This window comes from Myotis yumanensis, unplaced genomic scaffold, assembly GCF_028538775.1.
Source record: "Myotis yumanensis isolate MYYU_CA2020_CCGP unplaced genomic scaffold, mMyoYum1.0.hap1 SCAF_1, whole genome shotgun sequence".
Taxonomy (NCBI): Eukaryota; Metazoa; Chordata; class Mammalia; order Chiroptera; family Vespertilionidae; genus Myotis; species Myotis yumanensis.
The window spans coordinates 31,919,660-31,935,623 of record NW_027223752.1 but is presented as its reverse complement, the minus strand read 5'-3'; the positions used below and the strand labels follow the sequence as shown (position 1 = coordinate 31,935,623).

At 40.8% G+C, this 15,964-nt stretch overlaps 1 protein-coding gene across 15 annotated transcripts in view; it reads left to right on the top strand.

The window, feature by feature from the left end:
- SIPA1L1 (signal induced proliferation associated 1 like 1) overlaps positions 1-15,964 on the top strand; it is a 433,934-nt gene that overhangs the window by 350,752 nt on the left and 67,218 nt on the right. For all 15 annotated transcript variants that reach the window (XM_070417275.1, XM_070417272.1, XM_070417284.1 and 12 more), the window contains 3 exons: positions 2,655-2,812; positions 11,740-12,313; positions 12,932-13,206. In XM_070417275.1, the coding sequence (XP_070273376.1) occupies positions 2,655-2,812; positions 11,740-12,313; positions 12,932-13,206 (1,007 nt within the window). The remainder of the gene's footprint in view (positions 1-2,654; positions 2,813-11,739; positions 12,314-12,931; positions 13,207-15,964) is intronic.

The window sequence follows — 15,964 nt, the reverse complement described above, 5'->3', positions numbered from 1 at the left end:
GAGGCCAGTGTACAAAGCAGGAAAGTATTGGTGTTTCATTTCCTATTGCAAAGGAGGTTTGGTATTCTAACAAGTAGAAAAAGTAGAATAAGTGTCAATGGGATCTCAGAAGAATGTTTTTTTTCTTAACATGTTTGTTAGATAGCGAGGAACATAAATAGCAATTACGTTTGTGTATATCATACACAGTTTCTTTTTAAAACATCTAAACAATGCCTATTACTAAAATGTAGCCACTGAGAAACCACAGTGCTAATGAGTGACAGGTTGTTTCAGAGCAAAATGGAAACTGGCAGTATTGTTTTAGAGTATATAGTAGTAGTTGTTGTTAAGAAATATTTCAAAATAAATGATACCAAACTAAAATTTGAAAGAACCGGAGCTACTCTCCTTTCAATAGCTATTATAAACACAGGCAGTCCAGTGTTACTTCTGACCTTAAAACGCGTATGGATTTTGTTATTGCCAGTTATACTAACAGAGCACAGGCCTGCTGCAGAATGAATCACATCCTCTTTCATAGAATTTACCCAAACACAGATCTAATCTAACACTTCATCACTTTAGCTTTGATTAAATCACAAATGTGGGGAATAAAGTTTTGCTCTTATGATTACCAAAGTAATCAAAAATAGGAAGCAAAGCAATAAATCAGTTCTGACTCTGAAATAAACCAATTTTAAGATAAATTCCCTGATCTGGAGTTTGTTGACAGTTTGATTTATGCAAATTCCAGTTCTAGATTTCTCTGAGAGGAAAACATGCTAAGAAAAATATACTAAACTTATTTTGACTAGTCAGTAGACAAAAACATTTAATAACATTAACAAATGATCTTTAAAGGGGAGATAAAGGCTTATTCTACCTAGTCTTTCAGTGGAGAAAGGTAAGGAGGTGGTGGTAAAACACTTAGTAACAAAATTCAATTAATTGTTTATTTCTAACTAAATGAGTTGAAATGCTGAGCATTTAAATGGACAGCTACCTAAATTATTTAATTTTAGAGTCCAATCAAGGCAAGCGTATTATGTACCTAAATCAGAATGAAAGATTAATTGGTATTATTACATATTAAGAAATTTTAGTTTTCTAGCTAAACAATTTATTTCTTCTATGCAGATTACTTTATGCTTGAGGAAAAAAACCAAAGTTTATCTTTTTAAATCTTCTTGCAGTAATTTGTTTATAAATACTTTCACTATATTTAATGTGACATAGATAGATTTATTTCTGCTTGGGCCCTTTATTAATATTATATGTTAATATTATATATCAAGCCATATTTTAAAGAAAGAATGTATCAAAAGACAATGACATCATGTATGCAGGAATAACATAATATACTGATTGTATTCTTGGTATGTCTGTGATCCTGAGTAGATTAATCATCTTTAATAATGGGTATATTCTGTATGACAATCAATACAGACCAGCCTTTATTTCTGTAACATCTGATAATACGTCATGTTCAGAAATGAAGTAAATGGCCTCATTAGAAGATAATTTGGGATGCTTTGAAATTCCTAAGGTTAAAAGTACATTTCCTGACCATTCTAACTTCCAATTCTCAACCCTAATCTAAAAGGGTATTGTTTCTCCCAGCTGGCAGCCAATACTAGATCACTGATTTTACTGGTATATAGTCTATGTAAGTTAAAGTCACTGGAGAATTGTTTTTAAAGTTTTGTAAGTGCAAGCTTGTGCCTAATGGTAGATAGTTTAGCCCCAATGTTTCTCTCTCTCTCTCTCTCTCTCTCTCTCTCTCTCTGTCTCCTCCTCCCTTCCACTCTCTCTAAAAATCAATGGAAAAATATTCTTGGGTGAGGATTAACAAAATAAATAAATAATGGTGGATAGTTTACATAAATGTCATGTTATTTTTCTTCTTACAAAAGCCTCAATATAATAAATATGGGAAATACAAAATGTGTTTTGTTTTTCTTCACACTATTGATTTAAATGTTCTAATAAACCCCTCTTGAAAAGGCACTGGCCTAGGATGATCTGGGTACCTGAATTTGAAAGCCACCTTTCCAAAACACCATGTAATGTAAAACAGAAGGTGATCTGAAGTACCTTTCACTATAATTAAAGAAGCTATTTAACTTGAAATTTAACTTGCTTTTAAATTCTTACATCATTCTGGAATATTATTAATTTCCACATTCCCAGCTTGTGATAGCAAAAGTGTATCTGAAAACACCTTAGCCACGTTTCTGTAAATGAAGCTAATTAAACCAGAACATAAATTATGTTGTAATTACTTCAGCCATTCTCATCTCTACGGCAACTTCCTTTCTTATATGAAAATGGAACAAAACTGTTGTTATGGAAACTAAAGATTTAGAGATGCTGGGACTTGGCATAATATGCCAGATATTAGATAGATCTATTTGAATGGGAGATATACATATATGTGTGTGTGTGTGTGTGTGTGTGTGTGTATAATGCAAATTACAGAATATTCATTTTCACAGTCTTCCTTGTAGGGAATGATAAGACATAGGCTAAAAATATTGACAATAACTGTGTACATTACCTACCCTAACATGTACTGATTCATAATGAATGTTTTAAATGCTCTTACATAAGGGAGCTGAGGAGGTAGAAGCCAAGCGTTGTCATTTAGGTTGTTTGCTTATTTTTTCTTTTAGCTCCTACGGAAGCGGCACATTGGAAATGATATTGTAACAATTGTTTTCCAAGAGCCTGGAGCACAGCCATTCAGCCCAAAAAACATCCGCTCCCACTTTCAGCATGTTTTCGTCATCGTCAGGGTTCACAACCCCTGCATGGACAGTGTCTGCTACAGGTATTGCTGTGCAGGGGCTTGGTGGGCATTGGCTGGGTCACACACAAGGCCCCTCCAGCTCCACTCTCTGAAGGGGCAGTGGGGACTCTCTTACTATTTATTTTTGCCTTTAAACTGTGCCAGTGGATGGTTTAATTCACACGATGACGTAACCTGATGGCATTGACATTTCCCAGACGTGTTTGGTTAGACACCTGCCGTTTCCATTTGCACTTCCTCCTTAGGTGGTATCCTTCATCCATGCCATCTGGTCCCCAACTAACTACTCATACTGCTAATTATATTTTGCTTTTGGTATGGCAAGAGCAGAGAAGAATGGTCATAGTTAGTAGAGAAGGTTGTTTTGTTTGTTTTTTTAATTACTAAATATTTAAAAAGCCCAAACCCTTGCTTAGGACTGATTCACTCTAACATTTCCAGCTGCAACCTTAGAGGCATTTCCAGGCTTGGTTATGCATTTGGTGGAATTGTTTCAGTGTCCCTCACAGACCCAGGCTTACGAGTCTCAGAATTCAGGCATCTGTCCACAGAGGCCGTGGCGAGAATACAGGAGGGGGTTGGTGATGAGGATAAGATGCTGGGTTGATAGAGGCATAGTGCCAAGAAGATGTGAAAGGATATTCCAGCTTCAGTAAGATGTTTCTAATGTGAATCCTTTCAAAATATGAAATTTTATTATATCTTAATCCCTAAAATTTGGAAGACGAGGCTTTGTTTATCTTGGATATTTGTTTTTGAATTAATATAGCCACCTATGCAGGAAGTAGCAACACAGACTGGGAGTTGGATTATGGTGAGATCCACAACTCTCTAACTCCAGGTATGATGCAAGTTAATTATAGGTGTAGAGCTGGCAAGTTCAGGGAACAAAACAGGTATAAAGGTTACTCTGGACTAATGCTGGCTGCCACCATCCTTGCACATTCCACAGTAACTGCGTGTTTGCATTCTTATTGTAAGTCCCGCCCTAGTCTAGGCACTTTACATGTATTCCTTCATTTAAAAAACCTGTGAGGTCGGTACTGTTTTCATCCCCACTTTCAGATGAGGAAACTTAAGTGCCCAGAGAGGGAGAGCTTGCCTGGGGTCTGCTGGTCCTGGGCAGAGCCGAGGTACAGACACACTGCGTCTGGTTCCCGAGCCCGGTCTCAGTGCCTCACTCCCATCCATGTGAAGCAGGGTCTTTGCTGCCCTGCTGGTGACATGACAGCTATTCCAGACGCCAGCCCTGAGTGAAAACCCAAGACCAGGGAGGTCTTGGTTTCCTAGGCTCGGGGTGGAAATACAAACACAGGAGACCTGGATCTGAAGCCTCTCCTCAAGGACTTGGCCTCTGAAAGCTGCTTCAGTTAGGTGTGGAGTAAGAGTAAGCATAGGGCATTGATAATGGGATGGGTAACTGCATTTAGAAAATACCCTTGAAGCATGCTGAGTACTGGGTCCATACAAAGGATTTCATGCTTCTTTGAAAGCTAAATCCTTGTGAATGGTTCTTAAAAGAAACTACCTAGGTTTCCACTCCCCAAACTTCCTAGTGACCATTCACAAGGGTTTAGCTTTCAAAGCATGAAATCCTTTGCATGAACCCAGTACACAGCATGCATTTTCTATATCTTGTTACTTTAAAAAATGGCTATTACACATATAAAATTAATATGTGGCTTGCCCTATATTTCAGTGGGAAAGCATTTTATTTAGACAAAGCGTTTGTGGACTTAGATTTGGAAATCTAGGCTACATTTTAGACTTATTGCTTATTTCAGGATGCTTTTCATTGGAAATAATCTGCTTTTAGATTTCATAGAACTTGCAGTTGGAAAAGTAGACTCACATGCTCAGATTTTTCTAAAGATGCAAGCTTTCAAATAGGGGAATTGAGGGTCAGTTTTTGGAATTTAATATACTGTAATTCTCCTTGGTCACACTGGCCACCTGGGGAGCTCAGTAGCCACACGTGCAAGTCTACACAGACTGAGGAGGTAGGAAGGTGTCTTCACCTTCTTCAACAGTTGGCTCGATGAGGAGGTGACACCTGTTTTATTCTTTTCAAGCTGGCACCCCACCTCCAGCCTGAAGATCATGATTTTTGCTGACTTTTTTTTATTTTTAGTTTGTCGCCTGGATCTTAACCCGCCATGTGAGGCTGGGAGCCTTTGCAGGACACTGCACACCCTTGCTGGTCACATGGGTGGGTTAGTCTGGAAATTTCCTAGTGGCCAAGCTTGTTTGAAGGTCCAATTCATTGCTTATAAACTGACTTTTGCCCTTTTGTAAATCCAAGCCAACACATAAGTTTGTAACATCACTGAAGGAAATTACAAGAAACTAAAATGTGATCTTTTCCTATTGTAAACTTGAGGTGCATTAATTTTTCTCATTCCTTCTCCAGCCGAGGTAGGCATGTTTCCTGGGGTATGTGATGAGGTCAGGAGAAGTTTCAAAGCCCAGAATAAACAGGGCACTTCTTATGTGGCCTTTAATGCTTAGCAAAATGGGTGTGAAGGGGTTTATTTTTCTCATGAAAAGTATTATGAAATAGCATAGAAATTTTTATCAATTTTAAGATAAAATGTGGGTCTTCAAAGAATTTTTATACCTGTGAGTTTTTCTCATACCCCAGCCTCTTCCCAAACTCCTAGGGATATGACTTTATGGGCCTCTTGCATTAGGAGTACTTTGGTTGAAAAGTATGGCAATACATTGACTTATGCTAATTTTATTTAATGTTACTTATACTAATAGTTATTACATTTTATTTAATTATTTAAATTTATGTAAATATCACTCCATGATGTAGAGTAATCGGACTGCTTTTTATCATTTAAAAGCTCTTGTTCCCAACTTTCTCCCCTGTGAGTACTCTCATTATTCACTGATGTCTACTCGGTGTCTGTACTGTGGTAAGTTTAAGAGTGGTTTCTTCAAAGGAGCTTCTTGCTGTAATTGTGTAGAAGAATGTGGGCTCAGTATAGGCTGAAGTTACAAGAAGCATTTAATGAGAAAATGAGATTTAGTGTATATTTCAAAGCACAGATGGATGGAATTCAATGGGGGAAAGAAGTAATGCCAGGAGTGCAGTATACACTGAAGTGCAGTCACAGGAAGGTGGAAAATACAGTGAGAAGGCTACTACTGTAGGAAAGCTTACTAGCCAGTGGAGGCCTTTAGAATGCTAGGCCATCGAATAACACTGAACACTGTAAACAGAGTCTTAGAAAAATGTAGCCAATGTAACATACAAGATAATCTCAAAAAGACAAGTTTGGAGCTTGTTGTTGTTCATTTATTTGTCACCAGTTCTTGACAGCCCTTGTCATCTATGTGCTAGGTACTGTTCTAGGCCCTGGGATGTAACAAGGAAACCAAGAGAGAAAAATCCTTATCGTAGATAAGGAAATGAGGCCCTGGTCGGAGCGTTCTCTCTCTTTGGAAAGTTTACGTAGGAAAAACTGACTAACTCAAACTAATCCCAGAGCCAGTTGCCCTTGAGTAGTAGACAGCTAGGAACTAAGAAATTAATGACTACGCCTGTGTACTAAAGCTTGTGCCATACCTGATAAGAGAGCCCTCTGGTCTCTATTATTTTATTTATATTATGACAATGAGTGTAATTTTCTGATCCAGTTGATGGAGCAGATTAGAAGCAACAAATCCAGAAGGATGTATTGAAATATCAATAAGTGATTACTGATAAGAGAGATGCAGAAAACTATTCACATCAAAAATACAAATTCAATAAGCATTGCAGATTAGGGTCACTTGATTTGGGAAAAACCAAATATACTTCACTCACCCTGAGGGGCCTCAGTTTGCAAAAACAGTGAAAAAATTTTTTTCACCATTTATTTAACTAGGGAATTAATGGATCTAGACATTAATTATGAAAGGCTGCTGCAAATATCACCAAAAGAGATAAATATGTGTCGCATAAGGGGAGAACACAACCCCATGAATGAATTAGTCCTACCCCCCCCGCCCCTCCAAATTGAATCTGAATCCAACCAAACCTCTAGCGAAGCCAACTACAGGAAATACAAAAGACAGAGGGTGCTTGTTTCAGCATAATCCAGACTCTGGACAACTTTTTGTGATAAACAGCCTAATTTCTATAATAAGTAAATTGCAGGGAAAACAGAAAATGAGAGAAGTGGAGGGGAATAAACAGAAAAAAAAAATTTTAAGATGAAATTAATTAATTGCAATGTGTGGGCCTTATTTGGATCAATTGAGAAAAAAAGACTATTAATAAATCTTAGAATGTCTTAAACAATTGAAAATTGGAACATTGACTCACTTTTTATGAAATTAAAGAATTATTCACTTTAGAACTAGTATAGTAATGTGTTCATCATAATAATGATCCTGAGTCTTTGAAATAAATGTTAATTTATGGTAAGTAACTATATTTAGCAAGGTAGAAATCTGTTTCTCCTCTCAGAAAGATCTCCATATCCAGTGGTTAAAATGTAATACATGCTGAAAGGAGTGAGTGTGATGTAGCTCAAAAAGCACTTGGAATCAGACCAGAATGTTCAGCCTCTCAGATCTTAAATTTCCCTTCCTGTGCATGGAAGGGTGCTTGACATCTAGTTAAATCCCGTAAGTAAAGTGTCTCACGTAGGCGGGGAGTGTGGTACACGCACATTGAATGCCCCTTTCCTTTTCTTCTCTTGAGTAAAAATAAACATGCAAGCTTCAGCTAGCGGGAAAAATCAAAGTGGATCAAGTGGTGGAAATGTCTTTCAGAAAGTCCATTCCAAGCCATAATTAATTAGCATTCCTATTGTCCAATGTAGCTGCACTTTCTAAGACACAGATCTGAGTATGTCGCTCTTCGTGCGTGACCTAAACCATTTAGGGAAAAGTTCAGACTGCCTAGCCCAGCCTACAGCTCGAGTCCTGCGGATCTGGCCTCTCCTGTCGCTCAGCCTCCACTGGCACCTCCACCAGTCCCCTGCTCACCCCCGTTTCATTCCTGAGACATGTGGAGCTACTTACCGCTCCCAGAACATACTGTACTCTGCCCCTCCTCTGCACATGTTCCTCTCTGGGCAGGAATGTCTCTCGCACACACCCCTGCCCCTCCTTCATCTGATGAATTCCTGCTTGCTTTTCTCTGGAGGGCTCCCCTTACCTCCCAGGACTAGCAACAGTGCCTGTGCTAGTGTTTCCAGTACACCCACAACCCCCAGGGGAGCATGCAAACCACTGGATGTAGCGCCCACCAGACTTGGAGCTTCTGGAGGGCTGAGCCTACGCCACCTCATCCTTGATCCTCAACATCAGCCCGGTGCCCAGTGTATAGTGGGTGTTCAGCGAGTGCTGGCTAGTGAATGCTATGGGAAGTCGAAAGCCCCAGGGAGCGAATGATGGGCACACATTTGCTTTTCCACGGTCTTTCCTGTCCTTTGCCCAGCTCTGCTTTCTTTCTAGGAAGCTCACCAGCCGGAAATCTGATCCAGGCTCCAAGAAGGGGAAACTCCCTCTGTTTTAATGCTAAATCCCCTTCCTTTTAAATTTTGGGCTAGAAATTTACTGCTGTTCCCATGGTGTTTCAAAAGTCCAGGTGTCTTATTCTCACTTTTTTCCATTGAGGCTTCTGTTCAGATGTGTCTGTAACAGTCCCAACTCCAAATTGGCTCTGGGTATCAAGTAGTGCTACTTTTTCCAAGGTCTTTGATGTCAGCAAATGTTACAAGGTCCAGACCCACTATAAACAGCCTTTGGGTGGTCTCTTTGCCATGTGACTCTTATGGATGGTCCCTTTTGCAAGTACCTTAAGACTGGGACGTTTAAAATGTTCTTTCGGGGGAAATAAGTGTGGTCTTGTCATAGAGCAGGCTTTCAGCTGTCCAGAAGCTCAGATTCCAATCCTGCTCTCCCGAACAAGCTCTGGGCAATCATTTCACTTCTCCGGTCTGTTTCCTGGAGAAGGGAAGAATCCATACCAGCTGTTCAAACGCAGGTTCAAGGATATGACAAATGACCGAGTAAGACACAGAGCACCTTCCTGGCCCCTCAGGCATATTCCAAGATTTTGGAGACAGAACATATTTTGTGTAAAAGGGAACATATTCTTGAGTAGAATGTAAAACCAAGATGAAACTCAAGATTTTATTGGCAGAGTTTGAGGAACATTGAATACTCCAAGTTTTCTTTCCATCCAATGTTCACTTTTCATAACTATTCAGCCTCTGAACTTCTGTCTGTCTGTCCTCTAGATAACCCTCTTGAGTAGAACATCCTAGTCCTCCACAATTCTGAGTAAATAAGGCATGGCTATAATTTTAAAGAGTGTATCCTAAGGAGATACAGTATTGCATACAAGGCAAACGTGAGAACACCAAGCAGAAGCCCTTTGGAATCTGCTATTTAAAAATAGCAAGAACCATTTATAATTAATACATTTTAAGTGTCTGTATACAGCAAACTGAAATTCTGGAAAGACTTCTTAAGAGGCAAAATATTCTTCCTACTTAGCTTTAGACAGCCTTATTATCAAGAGTTCAGAATTTGTGGTACTTAATTTAATGACCTTTTAACCTTGCAGAAATGTTAGATTTACCCAAAACAGAACCCTTTATTTGAAAAGAGCATGTTAGGGTATCATCTTCCTCATCTTCTTCAGTAAAGATTCTATTTCTAATGATGCAAAACTGACTTTAGTGTCTGTATCATTTACCTCCCTACCACAGTGAATCAGTGATAATTATAGGTTAAGGATTCAGTTCTTTTTCTCATAGAGGCTTTTAATTGTTGGTGGGTTTTCAGTATGTTTGTCTCAAGTTCTATCAGTTAATAAATAGATCTGTAGGAAGCCAGTGAGTGCAAGGGTTAAGTGGATAGATGGTGTTCATATTCACACCCCCTCCTAAGCATTTTCCTCTCCTTATTTAAAATAAAATCACAGCTGCTTCTTGAGAAAAAAAAATAATGATTTGAAGTGAAATTAGCCAGAAAAGAAATTGCCAATTTAAAAATGAAAGATGTTAAATATTTTTGGATCCTCACAGGATTCCTCTTAGAAAAACCAGCAAATCTGGATTTTAGCATCTTTTGCTTGACTTAAAAAATATATAGCGTGATCAAATTTAAATTATACAGCTGTCAGTATTCAAGCCAGAGAGTTCACAGTAGACAAGAAAAATTGCCTCTCTAATACTTGCATAATTAGACTATACTACATATGGAGGTTTCTTCAAATTCTCTTCTCCAGTTAGAAAATGGAGTGTTGCTTGCTACTTTCTTTGTCGTGAAGTGAACTAGGCAGTCTTTAAAACATAATAATAAATTTCTGAAAAGCAACAAACAGTCCATTTGGTGGCATTTTCTGACAGGATAGATAAATTGTGTCCTGAAATTGCTGTTTTCAACTTATCCTATTTTGACAAGAAGCAATCTTTTTTTGAAAAGCAAAGCCATGCTCTGGCTGGTGCGTTCAGTGGTTAGAGCATCAGCCCATGCACCAAAGGGTCCCCGGTTCAATTCCTGGTCAAGGGAGTGTACCTGGGTTGCAGGTTCAATCTCCAGCCTTGCATGGGGCGTGTGCGGGAGGCAATAGATGTGTCTCTTTCACATCAATGTTTTTCTGTCTCCTTCTCTTTTTCCCTTCCCATTCCTCCCTCCTTTCTACTCTCTCTCAAAATCAGTGGGAAAAAAATATTTCAGTTGAGAGTTACCAGAAATAAAATAATAAAAAAACAAAAGAAAAGCCAAATATGTAAGTATATATAGAAAGATAAAATAATGAAGCGGAGCTCTTCAATTTAATTTGAAAGATGCATGCTCTCTAATCTTCTTTCCATTCTGGGGGTTCAGAAGAAACAGATTTTCTATAGATTTTCTATTGCTTTACAATTGCATAATTGACTCACTTTAAATAGGTAATTTGAAAAGAGGGATGTTTGCTCTGCTAGGATCATCACTTCTAGCCCTCTCAAACTTTGCCGAGGTCTTGGATGAGACCTTGGGACATGATATAAAACACACAGCCTCTTTGTTTTTATTTAATTCCTGTTGTTCTTGTTGTTTTAGGAAATGTGTTTTCCCTTTTGAAATAAAAAAATAATAGGTTATTATAGATTCTCGTATGGTGCTTAGGCCCATTTTAGCAGTGTACAGGAGAAGTGTCAAACAGGCTTTCTTTGATTAATTTTGCTTAAAGGAATGAGAAAAGGGAAACATTCTCCTCACAAACAAATTGTCAAACACAAAAAGTAGAGAATGTGGACCAAAGAATAGCTCAGTTTAAAAATAAGACTTTAAAGCATTGTTGCTATTATAACTCTAAAGATCAAAATCTTTTTAATACCTTACTCAAATGTCAATTATCATTTTTAAATTATGCTTTTGATTTGGTGGCATAATGCCTGATGCATAGGCCAACAAGTAATGTTTGTTTAGTTAAAAAGAAATTTTAATACATCTCTCTTACGTCATGCATCTTTTGGTATTTTCATGATTAGCTATTCGCTTAGGAGCATCATATCTAAAATGGAAACCGCACTAATGTTCTTACAGAATCTGTACTTGTTCTGAATGGTCATGTGATTATACTAACTCCCCTGGGAAAGAATCAGTAGATATTTAAAATACTGTCTTTTATGAAGAATAGTCAGTAAATTTTTTTTTATGGAGTTATATTTGGTTTACCATTTGTTAATGAAAAGAATATTTTTACTTTAAGTTTTTGGGAGGTTTTTTGGCCTGGAAGAAAATATGTTCTATAAATTCTAATGTGGTTGAATGAAAGAAAAAGTGTGTTCGTGGTAAACGGAAATGTGCGTTATTTCTTGGGGAACAGTGACAGTTATTTTCCTTTCGAGGGACATCTTTGTCTTAGAGAAAATGTATTTTATTCTCATGCTTTGAGACTGCAAAGTGTTGACCAGCCTTTTTCTCTTTGATCTTTGCTTTTTTTCTCTTAGTGTGGCCGTCACCAGGTCCAGAGATGTGCCTTCCTTTGGACCTCCCATCCCCAAAGGGGTCACTTTCCCTAAGTCAAATGTGTTCAGGGACTTCCTTCTGGCCAAAGTGATAAATGCAGAAAACGCTGCTCACAAATCAGAAAAGTTCCGGGCCATGGCGACTCGGACGCGCCAGGAATACCTGAAGGATCTGGCCGAAAAGAATGTCACCAATACCCCTATTGACCCCTCTGGCAAATTCCCGTTCATCTCTCTGGCCTCCAAGAAGAAGGAAAAGTCTAAGCCGTACCCAGGAGCTGAGCTGAGCAGCATGGGGGCCATTGTGTGGGCCATCCGCGCTAAGGACTACACCAACGCTATGGAAATAGACTGCCTTCTCGGGGTCTCCAATGAGTTCATCGTCCTCATCGAACAGGAAACAAAGAGCGTGGTTTTCAACTGCTCCTGCAGAGACGTGATAGGGTGGACTTCAACTGACACCAGCCTCAAAATCTTCTACGAGCGAGGAGAATGTGTCTCGGTGGAGAGTTTCACTAACAATGAGGATATCAAGGAGATTGTCAGAAGGTTGCAGGTGAGTCTTTCCTCCCATAACCCACGTGCAGTTTCCCTTTGACAAAGCTTCCAGGACGGACCAGAGCCAAGTCACTGAGACTCATGCTTTTATCAGCTCCTCTGCAAACCCCCCTTGACAATGTGAAGCAACGCCAAGGTTACCTGACAGTCATTCTCCATCATTTTTCAGAAAGAAAAGCAGTAGGACAGGGGAAGACACACTTACTGTGTGTGTGTTGGAAACCATGGTGTGATCCCACTGCCTTGGTGACCAATGATGTAGCCCAGCCAATCTGCGTTCCTTGTTGAAAGAATTGTTTGATTGGGTATCTGCTGCCTTGAATGTTTTTAAGGACAAAATAAGTAGCAGAATATGGTTTCTCTTGGCTGCCAGCTCCCTGTGGGTCTCTGTTAGAGGTTTCCTTGTCACTTCGGTGAAGCTATTGAGTTCTTTGGATGCAACAAATATGTTCCTTTTGGCCTAATGAATGGAGACCAGTGAAGGGGAAACAACCAGACTGCTCTTCAGCTGGCAGCAGAGTATTCAGAAGTGACCCTGTTTGCAATGTACTGCCAGTTCCTGTCCACACTTAATCCCGTTTCATTAAACCAGGCTGTCTTTTATTTCCTTGTCTAGTTTGTGTCAAAAGGCTGTGAGTCCGTGGAGATGACTCTGCGAAGGAATGGGCTAGGGCAGCTTGGCTTCCATGTCAACTACGAGGGCATCGTGGCGGACGTGGAGCCCTACGGCTACGCCTGGCAGGCAGGGCTGAGGCAGGGCAGCCGGCTGGTGGAGATTTGCAAGGTGGCGGTGGCCACTCTGAGCCACGAGCAGATGATCGATCTCCTGAGGACGTCCGTCACGGTGAAGGTCGTCATTATCCCCCCGCATGATGACTGCACCCCACGGAGGTAGGTCTGCCCGGGCAGCTGAGCCTGAGGGTCCGGGGCTGGGTCTGTGTGCCGTGTGGAAGGTCTCCTGGGTCGGGGAGTAGGGTGCTGTGGGAGCACAAGGTTACATGCGACGCTGCAAGTTCCATCCACGGCAAGTCTGATTCAGGACAGCTCCCTTTCGGCATGTGGCGGCAGCAGCTGGAAAAACTGACTCACTTGGACTGTTCCCAGGATTTACATCTCTCAATTTATGAAGTTGCTGTTCCAGATAGAGAAGTCTGGTAATAGCATCTCAAACATCTTGCACCAGTAGCTGAGAACCAGTGCACACTTCACAGTAGAAGGCACTCAGCATCGCAAGCTGTCAGGCTTTTTCCTTTTATGTTGCGTGACACTCATTCTTCGGAATCTCTCATTTGTACCCAGTTGCCGTCCAAAACTCAAAAGTGCTGTTTCGACCCGGCTATCTCAGCCTGGAGGGCGGAACGTGACTGACCAGGCTTTTTCTTAACTGCATCCGTGTGTCAGGAATTGGCTGCAGATGAGCTGATCCTGCTGTCGGTTCTTTGGCAGTTGGTTCCAGCCTTTCCCTAAAGGGAAGCCCGGGAGCTCCCGCCCTCCCAGCTCCTGCCAAGCCAGCAGCGCTGGTGAAAATTCAATCTCTCTGTCTCTGGGGAGGTTTCTTGATGGAACAAATTTAATCAACTGTTACTTTTCTCCTTTGGGCACACACATGCTATTTTTGCTAGTTTTTTTTTTAATCTGTTAATTTGCTTTGAACCCATTATTTTCTAAGAGTTTCTCTTAATATACATTCTTTATCGATCTCTCCTCCATCCCAAAATATGGTCTGCACCTGCGCTCTCACAGATGCATGAACATCAGGTGGTAAATTATATGAACAGTTATGATGGGCCATTGATGTCTTTAAAAATAGGCAGCAATGACAACCTAAATGTACTTCAGTTCTTCAAACCAAACATTGCAGGCCAGACTGTGATAGTATTTCTTAATACTGCTTCCCTCCTGGATGGTCTAGAACAGCGATCACCAACTGGTGGTCCGCGGACCACTGGTGGTCCATGAGGTCCAAAAGATTGGCAACCGCTGGTCTAGAGAGTATGCGCCTCTGTGAAAATAGGGTGAAATCCCTTTGTCTGACCGCTTTAAGAGATGCTCCATTTTGCCCAGCTGGTGTGGTTCAGTGGTTGAACATTGGCCTATGAACCAAGAGGTTACCAGTGCACATGCCTGGGTTATAGGCTCAATCCTCAGTAGGAAGCATGCAGGGGGCAGCTGATCGGTGTTTCTCTCTCATCAATGTTTCTATCTCTCCATCCCTTCCCTTCCTCTCTCAAAAAAAAAAAAAAAATCAAAACATTTTTTAAAAAAGAAAGAAATGCTCCGTTTTGGATGATTAGATTTCTCTAGAAACCAAAATATATATCCAGAACTTTTTATTTCAGCTATTTATTTGGGGGGGTGGGGGCGTAAATATTCTGAAACTGCTTTGCACATATATCCTGCCTTTGAGTGAGCCAGGTCTTCTCTGGCTTCTTTAAGCACATCAGCATTGAGGGTCAGCATTCTGCTGAACTGGGACTCGAGGCGGCTCTTGGGGTGCATCAGAAAGGCAGTGAGGGTCCTGCAAGCTCTCCAGCTGCTCTGGGCTCCTCCCCTTGGCTGTTTGTCTTCTGTCCCTTGATCTCTCCTCTAGATTGCCTACTTTATTGTCTCTGAGCAGGCAGCCATAAACTAGAGAAGATAACCAAGCTTTGTGACTTGTCCACCTTAATTACACACAGTACAGCTATCGCTGCTGGTCTGAGAACCAATCTCCTCAAAAGGAAGCCTGTAGGTCTCTCGATGCCACCTTGTTTGCTCAGAGATCTTTCCCCTTATTTCTAGTCCCCAGTTCGTATTGGGGGCAGGAGAGGGAAACGGGTGTGTGAGGACACAGGATGGAGTGGGAACATTGCTGGCATGGGTTGTAGATAGTGACTAGAAAGATGGGTCCATGATAGGAGCTGGCTTATGTACTGTGACATACCAGGCTAGCTGTGTCTTCTGTGGTGTGTTGGTAAAAACAACGTTGGCTGAGTATTTAATATGCCAGGTCCTGGAAAAGCACTTTCATATGCTTTTAGTCTTTTTTTTCTTTTCTTTTTTTTTAGTCTTTATAACAACCTTGTGAGGTAATACCATTAATATTTTTTTCTATTTAAAGGAAACAAAGACTCAGAAAGGTTAGTAACTTCTTAAGGTCATCATTAAGTTTTGCTTGAGAATCCAAGCTCTTAACTGCTACTTTGTATGCTCAGGGTACAAACCTTTCCTCACACACCAGTATAAGCAGGGACTTGTTGGTGACCTGGCTTTCTGTGGGGGAAAAGAGCCTTGGTTTGGAACATTTGCTGATTTCTGTGGTGTAAATACTCCCACAGCAGCCAATTTCAAGCTACTAGCTTGACCCCGTTGAACACAGAGTTGGGATACAGGCTCACAGTTCACACTTGCAAACCAGGACAGGCGGCTCCCACCCACCCCTGAATGAATGAGCCGTATCTGTCCCAACACTGCTTCTAAGTGACTAGCTCATCCTCTCCTAGCCAGGAGCTCTGGTGGTGACATGACCGAGGGCGTCAGGGTGTAGGGTGGGAGGGAGGCTGGGTGGAGGGTGTGTGTACTGCACAGCCCACAGGCCCCAGACTTACTCTGCTCCTTTCACTACAGTTTCCACCCAAAATGCCCCTGTCAGGCCCTCCGAGCAGGTGAG